At 37.7% G+C, this 24888-nt stretch overlaps 1 protein-coding gene across 4 annotated transcripts in view; it reads left to right on the top strand.

The window, feature by feature from the left end:
- Window positions 1-21985, top strand: part of PPP4R2 (protein phosphatase 4 regulatory subunit 2) — a 46105-nt gene extending 24120 nt beyond the window's left edge. For 2 of the 4 annotated variants that reach the window (XM_039481275.1, XM_039481277.1), the window contains 7 exons: window positions 5430-5600; window positions 13309-13402; window positions 15355-15392; window positions 17165-17239; window positions 17572-17715; window positions 18472-18740; window positions 19618-21985. In XM_039481275.1, the coding sequence (XP_039337209.1) occupies window positions 5430-5600; window positions 13309-13402; window positions 15355-15392; window positions 17165-17239; window positions 17572-17715; window positions 18472-18740; window positions 19618-19931 (1105 nt within the window). In that variant the 3' untranslated portion in view covers window positions 19932-21985. Of the gene's footprint in view, window positions 1-5429; window positions 5601-7644; window positions 7749-13308; window positions 13403-15354; window positions 15393-17164; window positions 17240-17571; window positions 17716-18471; window positions 18741-19617 lie in introns of those variants that run through there. The other 2 variants (XM_039481278.1, XM_039481276.1) reach the window with 2 other exon arrangements.
- Window positions 21986-24888: the final 2903 nt, after the last annotated feature.

Raw genomic sequence — 24888 nt, 5'->3', positions numbered from 1 at the left:
AATGCTTCAGGTGCTGAACATGACAAATGAAGAGTGTTTGAGCTTTTGAAAAATAATAAACTTCACAGACATATCTGTGACATACCTTCTTTGATAGTCTCTTGTAAATGAATAGATTTTAAGGGTCTAACTTTCAAACTTTAGGTATGCAAATTGTATGTCTAACTTGTGCACATAACTTCCACAGTTGAATTAATTTGATCTACAAATCAAGTGTATGTATGCAATTGACTCAGCTGGTTGATTGCATGTGAAAATTCTTCTGTGTTCAGTGTTGGTATCTAGGAAAACCAAATTCACACCCTCAAACTTGTAAGTTAGACCATGAAAGTGAAGTTTGTGCTTTAGCTGCACCTGCTGGTTAAAGCTATTAAACAAGTTAGGCTTGAGTGACGTGATAAAATGTTTTTAAAAAAGATTCAGTGAAGTTGTGTGTTCAGCAGTTCTTTGAAACAAGGAACTTATTTTGTTTGTAGCATTGCTGTCTAGATAAATGGTTTCCCTTTCAATGCCCACATGAGAAACCACTGTTCCCAACAGTCTGGGAATGACAGGTTTTCTGAATCTAATCCTATCTGTTAGTGACTTCGCTTGTCTTTTTTGTTACAGCTAGTTGTTATCCCCCTCTGCTGTCAAGAAAGGGTTACTGCACTCATCGACCTAGTCTGCCTCTGTGCCAGAATTTTTGATTGCTTTTCCTCCTTCTCCCTTCAGCCTAACAGTTTTAATAGGGAGATGCTCCTAGAAAGATTTGAGGGAATCTGGGGATGTCTTGTCTATGGCTTTTATAGTGATTGATCTTTCTCTATACAGGGCTCCACTTCAAAGGGGCTTCCACTCCTGGCTCAGTTCTGTGAGCCTGCAGCAGCTCAGTGGAAAAGAATTTGTAGCTGCTAGAGGCTGTTTCTCTGGGCCAAGACTTGGCATTTCTTGGTACATAAAATCATCTTTCTTCTGCAGCTTAATCTGAATATGGCACCTATGGAGAAAGAGTAGTGAACAGGTTAATCAGATGGGAAATCTCTGGAAGAGAATTGACTCTGAATGATGCAGTCTGGAAGGGAAGAAGTCCAGTTAAATCTGGAGAAGATCAAGTTCTCTTTGGTCCAAAAGATCAACTTCTCAGCCAAGATTGCTAAACAGAAAAATCTTAATCTCGGTAAAGGGAGTGAGAATTCTTGATGATTTTATAGAAATGAAAATTAGTAGTATCATAAGACTGAATTTTACTCCATTACCAAGCAGCTGTGAGCTGTATAATTTCATCTTGAACATGCTATCCACTATCTGCTCCTGTTTCATCCAAAATTCTGCAAGATCCTATAGACATTTAAAATGAGAACAGGGATTCTAAGAGCATAGCGTGTGATGTTATGTGCCTCGTCTGCTCTGTGGACTTAATAGAGTTGCTGTTGGTCCTTATCAGTCTATTGCAGGAGTAGCCTCCAAGTGTACCACTACCTGGATAAACTGCTCCATAAAGTTCAAAATGGCAGCTCTTCAACAGGATTATCTAAATTCCAGCATTGTCTAGTGTTCAAATCACAGTATTAGCGATCAGGAAATTTAGGTTCTATTCCTAGTTGTACCAATGACCTGCGTGCCTCTTGGACCAATTACTTAACTTTGCTTGTTCTTCAGTCTGTAAAATGGGAACACTACTTTCTGCTTGACAGGTATTTTGTCAAATGTTTTGAGATCTTGGATGGAAGATGCTGTTAAAACTGAAATCAGCATTATAGCCTGGAGAGGTGCAGTGTATTCAAGTAACTTAAAAATAAACTAAAACCAAGTAGATTTCAGATTCAACTTGTAGGGATAATTTCTGCCTTGTGCTTTGAAAATGTGATTCCCATATGCCCAGGTGGCACCAGTATTTTCTGTGGTTTCAGGCATTTTAAAATGACACAGGGCACTGTTTTCCACCCTCAGGGCAGTAGACTTCCAACTATAAACCTTCATACTAGTAGTACATATTAGCCACATGGATCTGATATCTGTCTACAAATATTGAGAACCAACGATACTGTGTGAAAGGATAAGTAGTAGTATTTAGGAAGAAATAATAAGTTGAATGAAAATGAGTAAGGGAAAACTGACCTAGGTTAGAAGTAAGGAGAAAAAATCTTAATGGATCTGTGAAATCTTTAGTGCAATATTGGAATCTACTTTCATGGGCTAATGTTCTATAAAGTGTAATCCAGCACTGACAGGTAGGTGATTTAGTGGGTCTCTTCTGTCTGAGTTCTGAGATTTGCTCACTTATTATAAACATTGGCTATTTATTTTGAAATCTTCTGTCTCTTTGAGTCTGTCATGGTTACAGTTTTGTAGAATCTGATGGATGCTAGCATTGAGGGTTAAACTTAAAAAAAAGAATAATAAAAAAAAAGCTAAAAATATAATACATTCAAATGATAAACTTTGCTTTAGTATTATGTAGCTAATTAGAGTGGTAACCATAAACAATTATTCTGTTCAGTTTATCTATGCCTTGTCATTTTGGGGTTTTCTGTTTTTTCCCCTTATTTCTGCCCGTTTATCTCCGCCCTCACGTTTTTGGTATAGATCTTTCTCAATCCCACATTTTTTTTTCTTTTCTAGTTAAGTTTCCATCCTCCCTTCTTTCTTTTTTGGGGGTAAGGGGTAAAGTCTTTTCAAGGTATGTCACTCACCTTTAAATCCAGTTTAGCCCCCCTGTTATATTTTAAATAAAAGAACCACACATTATTTCAAACTTGATTGTTGTTGCACCTCCATTTTTTCCCCCCAGTCATATGTTTTAAAAAGACCAATGCCTCATATCTGAATCTCTTTGGGAGGGGAGCTTGAATTATATTCTGCCCTCTTTAGCCCTATATTTACTTTATCTTAATATCCCTTTTGTCCCTGAAGATTATGTGAAATCCTTTTTCCAGCTGAAGAGGGCTAAATGTGACTTCATCAATTATCCAGAATCCTATGAACCACACCAGTAGGAGTAGACTGAAATGTATTAAGATAACAAATTAATCAGTTTCACAATTCTACCTGCACTGCTGAGGAAGTGCTGTGATGTGAAAATGCCCCAAACTTTTCTTTGCAGTGCATGTTCTATGTAGTGATCAATATGGAGAAGTATCAGAGGGGTAGCCGTGTTAGTCTGGATCTGTAAAAAGCAACGCTGATGAAGTGGGTATTTACCCATGAAAGCTTATGCTCCAAAACATCTGTTAGTCTTAAAGGTGCCACAGGACTCAATGTAGAGAAGCTTATTCAGAACCTGCCCATAATAGCTGTAGTAATTTTCTGACCCATCTTTTTCTAGTTTTTTGGCAAACTCCAATACATGGAAATTATTTTCAATGGCATCAAACTTAGAGATTGAAGCGTTATGGTAAATTGTACTTCAAAAGAGTCTCTATAAAAGTTGTTTAAAATAATTGTGTAAGTTTGAAAATGACTTTCATAAACATGTTTTACATCTGAATCTTTAAGCACTGACAAGTCTGGGAGACAGATGAGTTAAAGCACCAAAAAAAGTGTCTGATTTGTTGTAAAGTTCTCCTTTCACAAATTAATATGGAAGCATGTAACTTAAGCCTATTCTAAAGAGACACTTAAGACCAGTAACTATATAAGAGAATAGTTATAGTATGCACATCTTTTAGATTGGCTAAAAGTCTAGAATTGTGCTATAGTCCTATCTTACCGCCAATACCTTGGCAGAGATGTTGTAGACTGGAGGAGGGCTGAATAGATAGTATCTTGTGTTAGGCAAAAAGGTGAAGGCAAAAATACTGTTCACACCAAGGTGGACATTTGGAAGTAAAAGGTTAATATATCCCAGCTCAACACAAATAGGAAACATTTACTCCCTTATTATATAGGGCCATGCTCCATTTTAAATTGAAGTCTATAAGACTCATATCAAATTTAAATTTGAATAAAGGAAATAGTGTGCTTTTCTAGAAGCTAGGTTGTCTAGGTTGGTTTGAATGTATATTAATTCTTTAAACTTGAAATATTCCTCAGAAGTGGTTTCTTACACAGGTGCTAGAGAGATTCTTTTGTTTTAATATTCCACATGAATTACATTATTATTATTGTAGATACCCATATGAATTAAATATGGACAAAAAAAATCAGTATGTCCCATATTATTTATTAGTGGTAAGAAGCACCTGGAAGAAAACAGAGTGCTTCATCTCCCCACCCTCAGCCCTACCTCATTTCTTGAATACTGTGGACACCACCACCATTCTGCCTTTCACTCTTGGCCCTCACATCCAGGCTATACCTAAAATCTTGCCAATTCTTTCTGCACCACATCTACAAGATATGGCCTTTGTTATCTGCTCGAACAGCTGAAACTCCTCATCTAGGCTCTCATCTCACACCTTGATTACTGCAATCTCCTTCGCTCTGACAAATGAAACATTGCCCTGCTCATACCTATTCAGAATGCTACTGCAAAGATCATTTTCCTAATCTCTTGCTTTGATGCTGTCACCCCCTTCTACTGGCTGCAATCTCATTTAACATCAAACATAAGTTGATTGTATTCACTTTCAAGACCCTTCACAGTGAACCCCTGCCCTATCTATCATCTCGTTCGCTGTCTGGCAGTTGGTGCTTACCTCTGATCAATCCATGATGCCAGCTGCCACTGCCCACTTACTTAAAATTTCAAACAAGCATATGCATGCTTTCTCCTATGCTGCCCAACACCCATGGGAGGTGCTTCCTGTAAACATCTGCAAAGCTATCTCATTATTAAGGTTACGTTTTAGTCATGGATACTTTTAGTAAAAGTCACAGAGAGGTCATGGGCAATAAACAAAAATTCACGGCCTGTGACCTGTCCATGACTTTTACTATATACCCCTGGCTAAAACATGGTGAGCTCCTTGGGACAGGAACTTTTTTTTGTGTTCTGTTTGTACTGCATCTGGCACAATGGGGTCCTGGTCCATGCATAGGGCTCCTAGGCCTACTATAATGGGAATAATAATTGGGATTGCTGACCCAAAGTGTTCTACAAATGTAGTATAAAATTATCCATGTTATGAAGAGCTGACAATCTTAGCTGTCACTTACTGAGTTGCACAACTGAAGAATAAGTTTATGTTCAGCTCCTCTTCAGGACTGCAAAAGAGCTTTTGTAAAATTTCATATCTAAATTTATGTACAAAAGTGGTGTTGACAGCCTTCTTGTTGAAGATAAAATGTTTAATTTTGTCCGGTCTACTATCCTTGGAATAGTCGTCTAAAATGGCTCATCTTTGGCTACAGTAAACTATTTATTGCTTAAAAATATTAAATCTTTGAACTACCTGGTTATAAAAATGCATGCTTTTCTAAGATTTTTGCTTTGGTCTAAACAAAATTATAATATGGATATTTTTCATGCGTCTTAAGTCACTTGTGTTTTTTTACCTTGAATTTAGGATTCAGTGGTCTCAGTTTAAAGGCTATTTTATTTTCAAACTGGAGAAAGTGATGGATGACTTCAGAACCTCTGCACCTGAACCAAGAGGCCCCCCTAATCCCAATGTGGAATATATTCCCTTTGAAGAGATGAAGGAACGAATCCTGAAAATCGTCACCGGATTTAATGGGTATGTAATTTTTAACCAAATCTCATTTGTTTTTGAACAATTTTTTTCTCAAGGCTAGGCAATGTATCATCCTTCATAGATGACCTCTCGAGGTCCCTTCCAGTCTTACTGTGATATACTTCCACATGTTTATTCTGCTCAACGCTTGCCATAGACAACTTCAGCTACAAATAAATCGGTACCTATCAATTTAAACATATTTTATTGTGATCTTTTAAAAACTCAGTCTGAAATCTGTCTTTTAATGATTACTCTAATATCTTCTGACATTTGTTAGTGTCTTCAGTTGTTTCAAAATCTGTGGTTCCATTTTTCTTTAACGGACATTGTTCATACAATTAAACTATACATAAAGAGGCATGTTGATAGAAATAGGTACAAAAAGTCAGATTTATTTTAACCTACTTTTAGGTGCTTAGGTTTTTATGAACTGTAACCATTCGGTGTTTGTCCCCTTAACTTGCATGTGGCAGTTTGGCAGCTCCATTGAGAACAATGAATTATGTGACAAACAGTGCAACAAAGACAGTGTATCTACTATGACTTGTTAAACTACAGATTCAGATTTGTAGGTCAAAAAAACAACCATGTGTTTACTGGTTGTTTATACTTTTAGCATTTGAAAGATTACTTGTTTGTTTCTCTAGACTACAAAGTGTATTCTTTCTTGCTGCTTATTGCTTTTGTAAAAGGACTTTTCTGAAGTTCACTTTTGTTTCATTTAAATAAAGCTCTTGTTTTTCATGAGCGTCTACTCTCTTATTTGCTGTTTCTTTGTAATGGCTTGATAGCACACTCAGTCACAGATTTATTATCCAGTTAATTAGTGTTCTGTTAATTTGTACCAACCACTTATCTGATGTATTTTCAGCTGATCAGCAAATGGACATGTTGGAACCTTCCTCCATGTTACCTCTGAGAATGCTAACTTTAAAGGACTGTGGTGACCCCTCTCGAGATTCATATGCTGGAGTTAGATCAGTGGTTCTTATCATCACAGTTCTCTAAGACTGACGTTATTTAAAACATGGATTGTGCTTCAGAATTGACTCTATTGAAATAAATGTTTTTTGCATGTTGAAAGTTTTTCAGGTACTTTCACATTCAAATTTCTGACTTAAGTGTGATGCCAAGAATTTTTCCATGAAACCTACAAATGGTAACATGATTTCTTACGTTCTGCTGGCTAGTATTAATGGTAGCCTACTTTAAGGAAGTAAAAACTTGTCTTAATGTCTTGGCTTTTTGTTCTATTATTTCAAAGCTGTTTTTTGCTTATGTTGCATAGCTTACCTAAACTCATAAACCACTCAGAGGAAATGAATAGCTAGGCAACCACCACATCATATAGTTCCAAGCTCACACGACAAAACTTCTAGGTGTCTGAGCCTTTTACACTATTAAAATACTGTGACGACAAAGCAAACTTTTAAAAAGTTTACTATAACACTAAGGAAGAACTCCAAACACTTTCCTCATGTGTTCTTTAAAAGTGGAAACCAGCTAGTGTCACCAGTTGGAAAAAACAGAGGCCGTATAATAATTGCCTTTAAACAAATGCTAAAATTCAAAACTTTTCACAGACAGGAATGAAATAATCCATGTAGCAACTCATATAACTTTATTATAATGAGGCTATGATTCTTGTTGAGTAATCATAGTCCAATGATGTGTATCTAAAGCAACATATAACACAGACACGCTGCAGTTTGTACAGTCTGATACCTTATATGCTTATCACTATCAGTTAATTTAAACTGATTCAGTTGAACAAATTCAAGACCAGTCCTACACTAAGGCCAAAAATACAACAGCAATACATACAGTTCAAAGGCTTAAAAATATGGTATCCTGCTCCATAAAGCCCGTGATTCTGATAAAGCCCATGACAATGAAGACCTTAGCAATATACTATAAGTTTCTGTTGGCAAAGTAAAAAATAACTCTTAAGTTACTAGAATTGTTGCATAAAATACATGTGAATTTTTTGGTAATGTGACGTTAGACACTAGAACGTAAATAAAACTCAATTCTGTGTCCTCAGGTTCATCAGTCTCTATTGTTGAGCTATCCTTTCCTGCTCCTGACAACCAGGCAGCAGCAACCAATCAGATGAAGATTTCGTATCACATCACCACTACACCACCAGTATGTTCTTGCCTCTGTCTGTCAGGCTGTCCTGCAGACACCACTTCTCTTTTAAGAGTATAGGATTTTTTCCTCCCTCATTGGGATAATGGAGCCTCTATTTTATCTATAGCATTGCTGTCACTTAATGAACTCCTTTGAAATCTTGACTCCAGAGAGCACCAGTTGCTCCAGAGCAGTTATTTTCAGGCCTTTTACCATTTTAGTTCATGGATCGTCTTATTCAGATCATTGCAGGGTAGCCTAACAGAAAATGTGGCTGCTTACTGTGACCCTGACCTAACAGGTTTTCCTGGCCTTGGTTCCAGGAAGCATAAGATAGGAAGAAAAAGGGCACGTTTAATCTTTCCTCTTGATCTGTAAATGAAGACATCATACAAAAGCAGTTACTAAGAGATGATTGCCTTCTCTGGGTAATCGGTGACTTTGGCTGAAATGACTTGGACAGAGAATAAGTATGCTTTTTCTTTCAGGTGGCTGCATAGTGACATGGCAGTGCTTGTTTAAACCCAAAATATCAATTTGTATCCATCTGACATTGTATGTGGGTAGGGTCAGATTCTCAATGCACATTTAAGAAACTTACCGGTATATGCCAAAATGATTCTTAAGATGTTTCCCATGTCCCTTTTCTAGTAAACTGTGACTACTTCCAAAACTAACCACTGGAGGTGTATGGATCATGGAAAATTCTTTATAACAAGAAGTAAACTCTTCTAGGGCTAATTTTCAGATGTAGTCCTTGCACTCTTGCTAGTCTGAGTTAGTTTCTGGCTTTTCAGCACCACCTCCAACATACTGGTGGAGGTATGCTGTCTTTTTTTTTTTTTTTAAATAGAGGTAAGCTTCCTTAATCTTTGATATTTTTGGATGGGTACTGGTCCTCAGTTGTAGGGTGACCAGACCTGACTCTGCCCCTGCCTCTCTCCCCCATTGGATCCCTCCCCAAATCCCTGCCCTGGCCCAACCTCTTCCCCAAGCACGCCACATTCCTCCTCACCCCTCCCTCCCAGGCTTGTGCTAATCAGCTGTATGGCAGTGCAAGCGTTGGATGGAGGGAGGGAGGAGAAGCAGGACGCAGCAGCCAGCTCAGGGGAGGTGGAGGCAGAGTGAAGGTGAGCTGGAGCAGGGGGGCGGGGCATGGAGCTGCTGGTGGGTGCTCAGCCCCCACCAATTTTTCCTATGCTCCAGCGGCTCTTGTTTTTGTCCCCCTCCCGGCATCCCAATATTTCACGTCTCTCATCTAGTTTCCCTACCTCAGTTGTGATTATTGTGTTAGGAGGACTTTTTGTGTGGGTACCTTAGAGAAATATTCATGTTTAGAATATACAAACTTTGTCTTTGCTCCCCTTTAGTCATGTGACCAACTAAAGGAGTTTCTCCACGTCTTCTCTTCAGTCCCTTTTTGCTTAACACACTGCAACATGGCTGTCATGATCAGGCTCTCTTCACAGTACTCTGACCAATGGCACTGGGAAGTGCAGTTCCCGATCATTTTCACTTGATTATGGAATTCCTAATCCTTTTGCTCAGTTGAAGAAATCTTTGGCCTTATCATGCAGTTTGTGCATGGATTTAACTAAGAGTTTAGAAACTTATTTAGTACTGTAGGTGCAACTTCCTCAGTACGCTCACTTTTAAATTCGTTTGAATGTCCATGCACAAAGTTGCACTTATTTTAATTAAATTGGTTTAAAGCCACACCTTTAATTGCTATATGTACTTGTATACGACTTTTACGTAGTTCACTGTAGCTGAGATGTCGTTGCCTCTGGAAGTCGGCTAATTAAAAAAGTCAACCAAGTAACTCAGTGTCAGTTTATTGTAAAGCACATACTTTGATGCTTGGTGCCATCTACTATACATTAAACAAAGTTCACTATTTTATAGATGCTTTAAAGGAAACAGTGTTGCTGTTGGCCAGAACACAGATTATAGTGTAGGTTAAAATAAAAAATTAGAACGTACAATTTACTTTGAAACTGCAAATCTTACATTTTATGGGGTTTGAGATCACCTAAATAAGCTGAATCCCACTGAGTTTCATAAACTACTTCATGTATGTTAGTCTTTCAAATTGTATTCCAAACATCCAATACCTATTAAAAATAAATTAACCAGATTGGACACTTTCACTTTTTTTATATGCTACTCCTTAAACTATAGGTCTGTGTAAAATGGATGTTTAAGCAGACAGGTAATTTAAATTTACTGTTTAAAGATTAGCTGTTACAGCTTTGGTGGTATACTACTGTCCTGTCCCTCCCGATAGCCCCCAAAAAAGTGCCCAAAAAATGAGCAGCAGTTATATCTTTATCCAGCTATGCATATGATTTAGATTTGCAGCACATATATGGGTGAATTCACAAATCAATTAAATCCTCCTGCACACTTACCAAGATGGGGGGAGAGAGTGAGTGAAACTACCAACAAGGGGAGCAAATTGAAGAATCTGTGCATGGCAGAGGTTTTCTGGTTTGGCATCTCTATGAGTAAAGTCACTAAACACCTTGGCCAAAACTTGATGAAACACGAGGTATAAATTAATCCATAGCAAAGATGTTCTGAGCGGTATTAACAGGACATTCTCATTGAGTAAATTGAACCAAAAGGAATACATGAGCTCATTTTAGTCAAACTTTGTAGGGAACCAAGTTAGAAAAAACAGTCAAAATATAATTTTGGTCAGTGGTAGGCAGATGAGGGGTCACACACCTGGTGGACAAATAAAATATGCCTGCCATAACATTCACTAAATTCCTACCTTTCGACTTACTTTTTTGATACAAAAGAAATTTACAGTGAAGGTGTGTTCTGGGAATATTCTTGTCCTCTTGCTTTATCGCTCCTGTCGCAAGCCGCTATTTGAAGGAGCTATGTACGGACCCACAAAGATTAGCCTGTCAGACTCAGTGAAATAAAGATGAGATTCTGTCATGGTTTAGGTGTATGATAATGATAAATATTGATTAATCCACAGTACAGCTGATACGCATCATCTCTGAGGTATTTGGAGGTAGATATGTTGACAACATGCCAAACATAAGATTTCTCCTAGATTCTGTTTACAGCATACCTCTTAGTTGTTTCAGGTTATGGTTTATATACCTTCCACTGTACCGTAACACATGGTAGAATCTGCAAAACACATTAAAATGGGTGATATTTAGTCTGGTACAATTTCTCCTTGTTTATAGGAAAAACATTGGCCCTTAAGGGCTTTCCAATAGAATTAATGCCAGTAACCACTCTCACTGGTTGAAAATGGTTCCTCCTGACTAAGATGGCATATTCTTGGTGAAAAATAAGATCAGTGTATGTTTGAACAAGATCCGTTTTTTATTTAATGTAGTAGGCATAAAATGTGCTCTTCTAGCTTGAGTGACTTACCCATTGCAAACTCGATTCATTTATATTTTTTTTATAAAAATTAGTAGTCTAATTTCTAAGTAACACAGTTGTAACAGTTCTGTAGCAGGGATGGAATCGTGTTGAGTGTGCGTATAAACTGTTTTGGTGTAATTTTTTTTTAATTGCTTACATATTGTGACAGGGTCAGGCCAGATGGCTACAAGAGTGTTCCTGTTGGTGCCCACTGCTAAAGGACCTCCCCCCAGCCTAAGGGGAGGATCCACTGGTCTGTGATACCAATATAGGAGAGTGTTAGAAGGCAGATACTTTACCCAGGGAAAAGGATCTACTTAATCTGGGACTAATAACAGGGGCAGTTCCAGAACAAGCAGGAACTTGCTGGAACCAATTAAGGCAGGCAGGCTAATTAGGACACCCGAGTTTAAAAAGGACCTCACTTCAGTTTGTAGTGTGCATGCGAGGAGCTTGGAGCAAGAGGCAGTAGGAGTGGAGAGCGGGAAGGCGTGTTGCTGGAGGATTGAAGAGTACAAGCATTATCAGACAGCAGGAGGAAGGTCCTGTGGTGAGGATAAAGAAGGTGTTGGGAGGAGGCCATGGGGAAGTAGCCCAGGGAGGTGTAGCTGTCATGCAGCTACTCCAGGAGGCATTCTAGACAGCTGCAGTCCACAGGGCCCTGGGCTGGAACCCGGAGTAGAGGGCAGGCCGGAGTTCCCCCCCAAACCTCCCAACTCCTGATCAAACACAGGAGGAATTGACTTGGACTGTGGGTTCTACGAGAGGGGAAGGTCTCTGGGTTCCCTGACCCACATGGTGAATCTCTGAGGCGAACAAATCCGCCAGTAAGCTCAGGACCCACCAAGGAGGAACTTTGTCACAATGCCTAATTCTTATTCTTCACATTGTACTAAGCACTTTGTGTTCCAAGTGTAATGACTTCAAGCTCAGACAAATTCAGTTAGAATGCTTAAAAAGCAGTATTGCATTCCTGTACCATAAATCACAAAGTTTTGCTAAATGCTGATTATTTTGTTACAAAATAGATTTACTGTAAATGTATATTAATACATGCACTTCCAATAACAATATTTAAGATCAGCTAAACTTAAATATTTGATCCTGTTATGCATTGCTAAAATGAAAAATTTGAGTTGGTCTTGCTAGTGTTTGTGTGAAATCAATTACTAAATTGCTAGATAGAGGACACATTGTATGAACAAAATATATGGGTATATAGCCCTGTCCTATTTCAATGCAGCAGAAAAACTAATCATACTTGTTTTTGTTTTATTTATATATATCAGCAGAGCTGAACATGTAGATACCATATTTTTTCTGAACTATTAACTGGCTGTACTATTTACAAAATGTAATGCATTTCCTATAAACTGTAAAATCAAAATAGGTCTTGAGAATCACTTCTTATTTTTGCCAGATATAGGAGTGTGAATCTTTGTTTTAAAGCATTTTTACTGTTGCTGTTTCACATATTTTGTTACCATCATAATTTACCCAATAAAAGTAATCTTAAACTGTGACTGATTTCTTGAATTGAAATCTACATGTAACTTCATTATTGAATACAGTGTGCTAAGTGAATTTGTGATTTTTTTTTTTTTTTTGGAATGATGTCTTTTGGGTTTTTGGTGGAGGATGTATTGCCCAAAAGTGTGTGCTGTGTTTTCTAAGTGTTTATGCAAAATGAGAAATGTAAATCCGAGATTAAAGCTGTCTGCAGTTGGAGCTAAGAGTGTGATTCCCAGCTTGCATAGACATAATTGCACTACTAATTGAGCTACTTGCTAAAAATGGTAGCGTAGATGCAGAAGCATAGGAAGCGGCAAGCAGTGACATGGGCTTCCTACCCCAAGTACGTATCCACAGCGTGTGCATACTCGGGGCAGCTACCCCATGCCACGGCTGCCCATGCTACTATGGCTGCACTACCATTTTTAGCATGCTAGCTCAATGAACACTAATGAGATTATGTCAACATGATCTGGGATTTACACCCCTACCTCCAAGTGCAGAGGAAACCAACTATCCTTTTACTACAAGCTCTTTCAGTCAAATTCTATTTCCTCTGTTTGAACCTTTTCAGCCTGCAGGGAGAGCAATAATGCTGTTGCTTCCTAGCAGCCTTTTACCCATTATGTACCATTTACACTGTTCTCTATGTATTTCATTGCAGTATCCCCTTTACTATTCAGCGACTTTGTGAGTTGCTGACAGATCCAAGGAGGAACTATACAGGAACAGACAAGTTTCTTAGAGGAGTGGAGAAGGTATGTCTTCCTTTCAGAGGCATTGGAGCTAAATTGTAACTACCCACTATATCATATTTAAATGACTCCCAACGTTTTATTGGCTTCATTATGGCTATAATAGCAACTCCAATTTGGTTATTTTTTTTAAAAGATCACTGTAAAAAGCTATTCTAAAATATTTTTTACTCAAAAGCAAATAAATTCCAGGATTAAGGCTGTCTCTGTTAATCAGTTTGTAGTGCTCCAATATTGCAATTTATATAGGATTTAATATCGCTCACTGTTCTGAGCCCCCACCACTAAATAACTGAGCCATATGCAATGGGTGCAACCATGTAAGTTATCAGGTCTGGGCAGTTCTTCCTTCCTCGCTTTGTGGGTTTGAACCAAACTAAAAAATCTCTCCTCCAGCTTTTATTTTTCAGATCTCTTGAATTTTTTAGCACATTAAAACCCTCATTAAGTGCATACAGAACTTGTTTCTAGTATTTATATAGAGTGTTTTCCAAAAGCATGCAGTACTACTTCCAGAATTGATGTCAAATTGTTCTCCTGGGAAGGCCCAGTTACATTTAGGGCATGTGAAAGTCATCATGGATTGCAGATTAGGGCCCCATACTGCTGCTGACCTATAGTGGATCTGCCACTGATGCTTATGGCTGGTTTCAGGGTAGATTATAGCCCTCATCTAGTAACTAAATTTTTATCTAGTAAAGCTGATGTAGTGTTCAGCAGTGAGGAAAAAATATGCAGTCAATTTCTTTAGTTGCACCACTGTCTCTGCCCTTTGTGCATGCAGTTACCAGAATTGTGTGTACAATTGCAGTAATACGATATTAGAAAATGTGGCTCTTGATAACTGATATCTAAACCTAAAACCTCATTGAAATGAATAGAGCACCCTTAAGAGTTGTTTCAGGCTAAAACAGTGCTACAGTGTTCACGTTCAGAAGGTACTTGAAATTGTAAGAGTTACAGACTTAGGCACTCAAGTTTGAAAATCTTGGCCTTGAGATAGATAGATCTAGATAATTTTTTAAAGTGTGTGTATTTTACAGTCTGATTTTTATCATGGGGGATCGAGCAGTCTGACACATACCTTGAATCCTCTGGTAGTTTGACACCTTTGTTAGAAAACTAATCAGTGCTTTCTGATATTTGTGTTGAACATCTTTCGACAGAACATCATGTTGTTGGACCATGTTTTGTTCTGTAATTAGTTGCAACCAACCAACACACATACTGGAGTATGTAACATTGCATGTTATCTTTAATTGCTAATTTAGAAATCCCTGTTGTATGATTCTTATAATGCACACTAAAAACTGCATTGGCATAGTCATCTTGTATATGCATTAGTTATCTTTCAAACAATCAGCCCTTTTTCTGAAATTAAAAAAAATGGTCTTACACTTTTTCCACAGTAAGGTTTTTTTCTGAAATTCTCACTGTTGGTGTAGCACTAGTGAAGCCCTGCCTGGGCTAGGACTGATGGGAGTACTTGTGTAAACCAACAGCTGGTGATTACATGACATAGGGTAAAAATTATTATAGCTTTGCTATACCTACCACTGTTGAAGAGCACTGGCAGCAGTTTGGGATTTTCACAGTTCCGTGTGGAGTATCAGCTTAATGTAACCAAAACATCTTAAGTTACAAACCTCGCCAAAATGTGGCTTAAATTGCTTTGACCTCTACTGTAGCATATTGGAAATCTTGTTTGGTTTGTAGTCTTCACAGTAGCAAAGCACCTTTACCATTGAGGATTTTAGGAGGTAAAAATTACTTCCAAGGTTGTATTTGACTTCAGAATAATCTAATTTAAAGTTCTGTAGAGAATATTACTTTTATCAGCTAGAATTTTTTTAAATCCGGTTGTCTTGTTAATCTTCAAGTTTACAAGTTCTGTCAGGATCAGAAATGTTTCATTTTTCCGCTTCTAAACTCACTACGTTTTTTTTGTATTACAGAATGTCATGGTAGTCAGCTGTGTATACCCATCTTCAGAGTAAGCATAAATTTACTTTCAACTACTTAAAGATTTGGGATTATGTTAGGAGGGGTTTTTTTGTGTGTTCTTGTTGCTGGCAATAATGGTGTATCCTCTTGCCAATAACAAGACATGCACTACAAAAATTCAACTTCCATGTCAATGAGTTAAACAAATGCCCTTCAGAATCTCACAAACTTTGTGTGGCAAAAGAGGTGATGTCCTGCAGGCATACACTGCTTGCTGGTCTACCTGTGTAGTAACTTTGGGATGAAAAACAAGCTTCTGAGCCAAAATTTACAGCACGGTTTATTAATTCAAAACCATACACGAGTGCATTAAACAACGCCTGTGTTAGAATTGCATCATCCCCACTCTTATACTAATGTTTTGTCAGTCTTTGTAATAAACTCTTTTCCTCTTCAGAAATTAATTCCTTCTGCAAAAATACACTCTGAACAGCAACTTGGCATACAAAGTGATGCTTAGTGGAGGCACAAATATGGGGTTAGTTTGGGTCTCTTGAAAAACAAACATTGAAGCAAAAGTGAAAGGTTCAGAGATTAGAATCTCATTGGAACTGAACCAAAGGGAATATAGATTCCTGCCTTCCACAACTCATATCAAGAGAGGATTCCCACATCACCCATCCCACCATTAGTAGGGTTGTCCTACAGTAGGCAGTTTAGTGCTCCTATGACATCTTGTGCTGTTCCATCTATTTAGATAAAACCTAGATTACGTCTGAGTGCCTGGACAACTGCAAAGTAAAGTACAGGATCTGGAAACAATGACGGGGCAGTGAAAGGGAGTAATTAAAAAAAAAAAATCTACACTTGTATGAAAGAGGAAAAACAGACTAAAAAAAGTGGCTGTAGGGCCAGTTGAGTTGTCTAGAAGAGGAAGTGCCAAATTATCTTGTACCTCAGTCTGTCTTCCTGGGCCTGCAAAAGCTACTTTCCCAACTACGAGAAGGCCCCCCGTCACCATACCAATTTGAAGAATGTAGGTAAAGCACAGAAACAAGCTCTTGCAATGCTATTATCTTAAGATGAGGCTGTAAAATCATAAAAATGTGAACTGGAAGGGACCTTGATAGGTCATGTAGTCCAGTCCCCTGCAGTGAAGCAGGACTAAGTATAAAAATGACAGTACTGTGCCCCGTCATAACAGTTAAGGATGGCATATGTCTCACAGGCATGTGAAAACCCTACTCATCACATGTCAGAACCTAAAGGATGTTGAGTGGGATCAGCGTGTGTAGGGTCTGAAGGCATTCTTGCTGCATCAGCATCTATTCTGCGTGGAGAGTATTGTCCTCCAAAGGGTGTGGTGTAATGGGGAAACTGACCTTTAATGAAGGCCGAACTTGGTGGTGGTGGTGGTTTTATCTTTTGCATCTATCCCATAGTCACACATGACATTTTACATAGCCAGTAGACACGGTTCCTGCCCGCAGAGTTTAAAATCTAAAGCCCCAATCCAGCAAACAGGTACGCATGCGCTTCACTTTAAATATGGGTATAGTCACATTGAAGATAAATTATTTAAAGGAAATTAGAGGATGTCAAGGAAGATATTCGGGGTATAAGGAACAAAGGCAAATGACAGTGCACTTAATGGATATTGAAGTCAATTTGGTTGTAAAAATAAACCCAGTGTATAGCAATATATTATTTAAATCTAGTAATCTGTAATTACTTTTAACCAAGAAGATTTTTTTTTAAAATCTCCTTCTGTGAACTAAGGAACCTTAAATTGCTAAGTATAATATTTTTGATTTTTCGTAGGAAAAATAATTCCAATAGTTTAAACAGGATGAATGGTGTTATGTTTCCAGGAAACTCACCAGGTTATTCAGAGAGGTAAGTTGAGCAGTTTCAAGAGGCAACATGTACTTGGGTGGGGGTGTGATAGGATGAAGAAATCTTATGGTTTTGGAAGCACCTGGCCCAGACACCCTGCCATAGTAGGGTATTACAGAATGCCACTGATGCTTTAAAATTTTTAATCCAGTTCGTGTACAGGTGAATTTTACTGATTTTTGCATGATAGGATGTATGTTGGATTTTGGACTAAATAATTCAGCTTTGAAAATTAAAATATTCTCGCATGTTCCTTTTCCAGGGTTTCTGAATCTAGAGTATATTTTAATTGTTTAATCAAAAAGGATTAAAAAATGAATTGTATTTTTTAGATCTAATATAAATGGTCCTGGAACTCCCAGACCAGTAAATCGACCGAAGGTTTCCTTGTCAACTCCTATGACAACAAACGGTTTGCCCGACAGCACAGACAATAAAGAATCAAACTTGCAGCAAAAGGAAGAGAAAAACCACAGGTTTGTGCGGAGTAATACATATTGAATATTTCATTATTCTCATGCTTCACATTTACAATATTGTAAATACTTTTAAAGTAAAATGTCCCTTTTGGTAAAGACATTTCAAAAGTATTGTGGTAAATACTCAACTGTATTAGATATCTACTTGCTACTTTTTATTTATTGACCTAATATATGCAAAGTGAAGATTTGTATTGGGCTGTGACTCTCCAATAGAATTGACTAGTTGAACATGTTACTCAGCTTTATTTGCTGAGTTTTTATACATTTATAGTAGTCCAGCTCTTTTCTGATTGTGTGGATATCTAGTAAAAAAGGTGTGACTGAAAAATGAGTAACGTTGAGTTAAGAGGGGATCCCTAAGTTTCCACATTTTAACTACTGCCAGGATGGTACGCTAAAACAAGTACATTTTAAAATCATAAATGCTTGTTACTTATAGATCTGCCTTTCCTCAAATCATAATAAACCATAATCCAGACCCACCATACATCTGCCCAATTATACAACTCCTTCCCAAATGCTAGAAAAAAAGGTGTGGTCTTTACCTCGTGCCTGAAAATATAATAAATCTGGACTTTAGCCAATAATGAGCAGATTGAGTTCTACAGTGTAGGATCTCTTCTGGAGAATACCTTGCAAATAATGTTCTCCCATACGCTGCTCTGTTGATCTCAGATGAATGGTATAAGAAATGAGGCAAGATATGGAATGTTTTTTGGTACTCACGCGTGGCTTCTTTGGGTCTTACAGTGAATCACCAGCATCTGAATCAGAAGGTACTCAAGGCAGCCCTGTAAAAAATAAGCACCCTGAAGATGACCCTGTGGAAGCAGAGGGACATGAGGTAAAAAGACTTAAATTTGACAAAGAAGGGGAAGCAAGAGAGACATCTAACCAAACTGCCTCCAGTGAAGTTTCTTCGGTCATGACAGAAGAGACTGAAACATCTTCTACACCTCAGGATAAAGAAAAAGATACTAGCTGTACCAGACAGCATTGTACAGAGGAAGAGGAAGAAGGTATTTCAGATTTATCCATATATGCATAAAGTTTTTCTAGGGACTGGGAATCCTCTAGGTTGTATCTAGATCTACTTTGGGACCTTCCTTCTCTTGAGGACGCCTGAATGGGGCGGGGACTACACTTGACAGTCAGTGTTATTCCTAAATTACAGCAAAGTGAACGTAAGGTGATTCTTGTCCTTGAAGCTGAGCATCACACAGCAATTTGTAACTCAATCAGTGCCAGGGTAGCAAGTCAAAAACCTAACAGCCTTGTGAGTTGTAATGCGGAGTACTATCCAGAGGGCCCTGAAGCTGGCACTAGTGCAGGGTAAACACACATATATTCTATCTAGAAGAGGCTGGCATGAATTTATATCTGCAGATTCTTCCCCTCTTCCATTCTGGTTCCCTACATTCAAGGTTCACAACATAGTTTGTAAAATATCCTGCTGGGTGGAATTTTGATGTCCACGTTGTGTTCAGAACAATTTTGTGTTCTCACAACTCGTATCAAGAAGACTGGCTACTCTAGGGAAAAGATATGGGAATGTGAGGAAGTAAGAAAAGCCCATTCATCGCTTAAAAGCTTCTCTGTATAAAGTCACAAGGTTTAATGGTGTCATACTACATTCATATTTATATTGTAAATCCTGTATATAATATGGTGTTGTGGAAGTTGGTAACTTTAGTATTTTTAAGGTGGCTCAGAGTTTAAAATGTACATCAACTCACTTTTTCTATAGAGGAAAAATAGAGTAATGCATTTTTATATTCTAAATAAATCAGTTCCCTAGTGTAAATGTTTGGGTATTCAAACTAACTTAATACTATTGTTGACTTGTTTAAAAATAATGTACTGTTAATACTAAGTCATGAATGTAAATGCTTTCAGAGTCCTTCATGTCCCCAAGAGATGTTTCTCCAGAAAGAAAAGATCAAGAAAAAGACACTGAATCCTTAACTGTGAATGAAGAGATCTCCGAGGAGAATAATCAAATGGAGGAATCTGACCAGTCTCAAGCAGAGAAGGTTTTATGTTCTGAAGACAGTGAAAATAGTGGATCTGTCATTAGGGGAGCTGACTGCAATGAAACTGAAGAATTAGGATCATATGCCAGTGAAACTCCTGAAACGTCGTCAGAGACCCCTATGGAAAACAGTGATGAAGCCACAGAAGCTGCAGAAGAACCTATGGAGCAAGACTAATAATTTAAATACACTTAGATGCAGTATTTTCCATAAGGCTCTGGTTTTACACTGTATAAATAATTTTATGTAATAAAGTGGACCTTTAGTTTTACAAGAGAAGCAGGTTGTAAAATAAACTTCTCCATGGATCGAACCCTGAAAGAGCCGTACATGTTAAGAACTGTGAATACCAGCTCCTTCAGGTCCTGCTTACCGCTGACTTTTTGGTTTGGTCAAATCAGTGGTTTGTGTATAGTTTTTTTTATTTAGAATAAAAGTTTTTAAACTGGAAGGTAATAATTATAATTTTGACAACTTTTTGGAGATTACCACATTTAGTTATATGTACGCAAGAAAGCTTTTTGTCTTGTCTTTCTGACAGCTATAGCAGTTACTTCCTATTTTGGTTACAATTTCAACATTAACGTGAATTATAGGGTTTCATGCTGGTTTCCAGACTTATTTGACTACATACTATGGAACCTTAAATTGTGTTTAAAATGTTACTTTATACACACACACACACACACACACACAATTCTAAGGGGGGAAATGTTATATTTTTCTGTTTCTACAAAAGATGAATACAGTGTACACTTTTTCTATTGGAAAAGACTGAGTTCACCTCTCAAGGCAGTTTTTTGCCTCTGAATAAACCAAATAAAATCTGGCCCATATGGAACACTGGAAATCTTAGCATTGTTGGAAACACCAGGTGAAACACATTCCAAGAAAACTTAAGACTACAACACTTTTATATACTTCTGAGGTGCCTGAGTGAAAGGATTTCATTTATTTATGAGAAAATGTGCTTTATGTGGAGGACGGACAGAGTAATCAAAACTTGATCTTAAACTTTTGTAGGTGGAATGTTTGCAAACCTAATAATATCTCAGAAAAATTGGACAGCTACTTGCCTTTTGAATGCTTCTCAGAGCATTGTGAATATTACAGAGGAGTTTCTTTCAAAATTCTAATGTAGGCAAATGTCATTGGTATGATACAGCACTGTATTGGAAGAACTAATATATTACCTTAGTTATGTACCTGAGCTAAATGACTAAACGTTTTAGGGGTGCATAGAAATCACCATAATTTGTATAACATTTTGGAAGTGAACTAAATATTTTTGAACATGCTACTTTGACAGCCAGTGTTACTTTTTTTTTTTCCAAACCAGCTCAAAGCACAACTACTGCTTTAAACTCGCAATGTTTTCAAATTCCCATATTTAAAGACATCCAAACTGCAACCTCCCAATCACAATTACTGGCTGCCAAATTTATACCTGTTTCTTCAACTGTATCTTTTTGATATTTAGAGTTTTTAAATTTCTGTAAAGTAGATTTTTGTAGATTGTAATGAGTGCTCACTGCCATTGTGAAACGGTATATAATTGTATAATTTCTGTGTGTAAACTGAATGCTTGGGCTTTCAATACAGTATTCATATAAAGCAATAAATATTAATGTTATAAAACATTCGAGTACATTTTTATCACAATATAAAAGGATCCCATTTTTTAGTTGAAGTTCAGATTCCTGAAGTACAAAAATGACCCCCAAAACCTCATGCTAACAGTTTCTTGTTCTATGTGATATGCTTTATATATACGTTTGGGGAAATACAGGTTTTGAATAGTACCAGAATAATTTGGCTCAGTTTGTATATTTGTAAGGTAATGTACTACTTACTGACTTTGCTTGCCCATCAAGTTCAAAGCAGACCGGATGTATTCAGAGGAGAGGCTTGTTAAAAGGATTTTTTAAGATTAGTGTTCCCTAGACAGAACGGAAATCAAACATTAACAGCTGGTTTTCTTTCATTGTGCTGAAGGGTTGGCTATGTATCATAAAAATAAAAGGACTGAACCAAAATGTTGGAATTAGGAAAGTTTTTCAAAAATGACGTAACATACTGACATCATACCTTTTTTGTTTTTTTGGAATTTTTTTTGGAAATATTTTACCAATGAGAAGAAAATTTTAAAATTTTTAAGTTGAGAGATTTCTGAAATTTTCTTTAGAATGTTTATTTGTGAAAATATTGTCAATAAACCTATTCTTTAAGCACCTATGACCTTTTGATATGTTTATTTTAGCAAATGTTTAGTGTTGCAGAACTGTTAAAAACTTGCTTGAATAACTTTGAGATGTATCCCCTTGTAAATCAGCAAATGTTGCTCTTTTGCAATGAGAATAACGACTACTAAAGTAAACTCATGTTTGAATACACATCATACCTTAAGTGTTAATTGCTTTTAAATATATCTGCATTTAAACACCAGTTAATTATGAAATAGCACAGGTAAGTGCACATGTTACTAACATTCTGTACATGCTAGTAATTGGTATTCAGGGGTTCCAAAGCAGAAGCATAGTCAGATCTCTAATGTGTATGACTGCATAGACAACCATTGTTCCCTACTATTATAAATGCATGTAATTACATATACTCATATCTCCACACTTACGGCTTGATTTTTTAAAAAAAAGAATACCTACAAATACCACAACAGCATACATCATGTACAAGCTATTTTAGTATTTACATACATGAATTAAGCATGTAGCTTATGTGCCATCTCTTTTAAAAAATCAGAATCTTATTTATTGGCCACCCTTACTTCTAAGGAGCAGCCAGTTAGTCTTTCTAGAATAGTCCTACTCTAGTTTTGAGCTAGTGTTAGTCTTTCATACTTAATCCACAAACAGAGTCAATGTTCAGAATAAGGTGTGTAAAATGACACACTTTAATTGCTACATTGCTAATTAAAGAATTTTTTTAAATTAAAATGTCTGGATACTATGTGTGACAGGGTCAGGCTAGATGGCTACAGGAGAGTGTTAGAAGGCAGATATATTAGTCCCAAAGTAGATCCCTTTTCCTTGGGTAAGGTAACAGGGGCAGTTCCAGAATAAGCAGGAACTTGCTGGAACCAACTAAGGTAGGGAGGCTAATTAGGACACCTGGAGCCAATTAAGAAGAAACTGCTAGAATCAATTAGGACAGGCTGGCTAATCAGGGCACCTGAGTTTAAAAAGGACCTCACTTCAGTTTGTAGGATGCATGTGAGGAGCTGGGAGCAAGAGGCATTAGGAGCGGAGAGCTGGAGGATTGAGGAGTACAAGCATTATCAGATGACAGGAGGAAGGTCCTGTGGTGAGGATAAAGGTGGTGTTGGGAGGAGGCCATGGGGAAGTAGCCCAGGGAGTTGTAGCTGTCATGCAGCTGTACCAGGAGGCACTCTAGACAGCTGCAGTCCACAGGGCCCTGGGCTGGAACCTGGAGTATAGGGTGGGCCCGGGTTCCCCCCAAACCTCCCAACTCCTGATCAGACACAGGAGGAGTTGACCCGGACTGTGGCTTCTACCAGAGGGGAAGGTCTCTGGGCTGTTCCCTGACCCACATGGTGAATCTTTGAGGCGAGCAAATCTGCCAATAAGCGTGGGACCCACCAAGGTAGAGGAGGAACTTTGTTGCATATGTAATGCTAATAAAGCTTAGACCTGGCTGCTGTGGCACTTATGCTATTGTTTTATGTTATAGCAGGTGTTCATGATTCAAATATTAATACTATAGTAGGGTAAAACTTAAGCTGGAATAAGGCCCTTTAGTTTCTCTGCACTGGAATGAGAATTTGGAGTTGATATTTTTAAATGTAGCAATTTGAAGCATTTTTAATGGAAACTATAGGTGCCTGTCACATCTGTCAGGTCAGGTTCTTGGACAGCAGGCTAAATGAGCGATGGCTGTGATGGAGTGCTTTGGCATGCTCACACCTTCAGTATTGTCCATTTATGATTCCAGAACTAGTGGGCCTACACAAATGAGTTCAGCTTTACAGAACAAAAAGGGATATATAGCTCCTTATTTCACAAATTGAATTCGTGATAAGACCCAAACCCTTCAGTTATGCCCTTCTTTGGATTATCCAATGCAAATTTTTTTCTATTTTAGAATGTAAGATCTTCGGGGGAGGGTCTGTCTTCTGCATATACAGAGCCAAGAATAGGTTGAATTTAAATAATTAATCCCTTTGGATCTGCTGCTCATCTAGATGGGCAAAGTAAAAATCCATATCCAAAATGTTTGTATCAAATCTATGCCTAAGGTTCCTCAATACACATTACAAAAGCCATCTGGCTATTTAAACATTTCAGCAGGGAGTACTTAGTAATTTGGAAACTAACTTAGAACTGCATTCAGCTCTCATCTGGTGTAGATGATACATGAAACTAGCTGAAAAGTGTATTTCTTTGTCTTAATCACTGGGGGCTTTTTGCTGTAAACTTTCAAAGTTCAGGAAGTCCACTGGCTGCAGGAATCCAAGCAAGTGCAGCACTGTGACTCCAGTTATAGAAAGGCACAAAATATTGTACTCTCCTTTCATGGATCCAGTACAAAAGAATGCAATGGCATCACTGAAAGAAACTAAAAACAAGAACTTTCTCACGCGTGGAAGAACTAAGACAAATGTCCAGATCTGGAAGTTGGTCATATCCTTATTTCTAGGAGTCAGGCAACTTTAGCTTTATTCACTGAAAATGACTGACTGGCCCATTATCATTATTAGCTGTCAATGGGAATCTATTTAAGTCTTTAGACACTATGGATGTATCTCCTGTCTACAATTGAGAGATGTGATACAAACATTCCTTTTAAAAGTCTGGCAGTTTCCTTGCATGTAGTATTCTGTGGCCAAATTTAGAATCACTGGGCTGCCTCTGCAGGTGAAGGAAATGAAGTTTTCAGGACCACTGAACACTGAGTTGAACAGTGGTTCAGCCTAATGTTGTTTGGTATATGAGTCTTCTGTAATTGATACATTAGGAAATTCAGAGTTTAATGGGCCTTAAGCTCTTACTGTCACCTGTGTGCTGTCTTGGCTTATTGTTAGTAGGTGGAGTTTAATATAAAATAAGCATAAATACTGACTGGTTTCAGACCTGTTAAAATGATTCCCCCCCCCCAG

The sequence above is a fragment of the Mauremys reevesii genome, linkage group 7, assembly GCF_016161935.1.
Source record: "Mauremys reevesii isolate NIE-2019 linkage group 7, ASM1616193v1, whole genome shotgun sequence".
In the NCBI taxonomy this organism is placed as follows: domain Eukaryota; kingdom Metazoa; phylum Chordata; order Testudines; family Geoemydidae; genus Mauremys; species Mauremys reevesii.
This window is presented reverse-complemented; position numbering and strand designations above follow the sequence as displayed.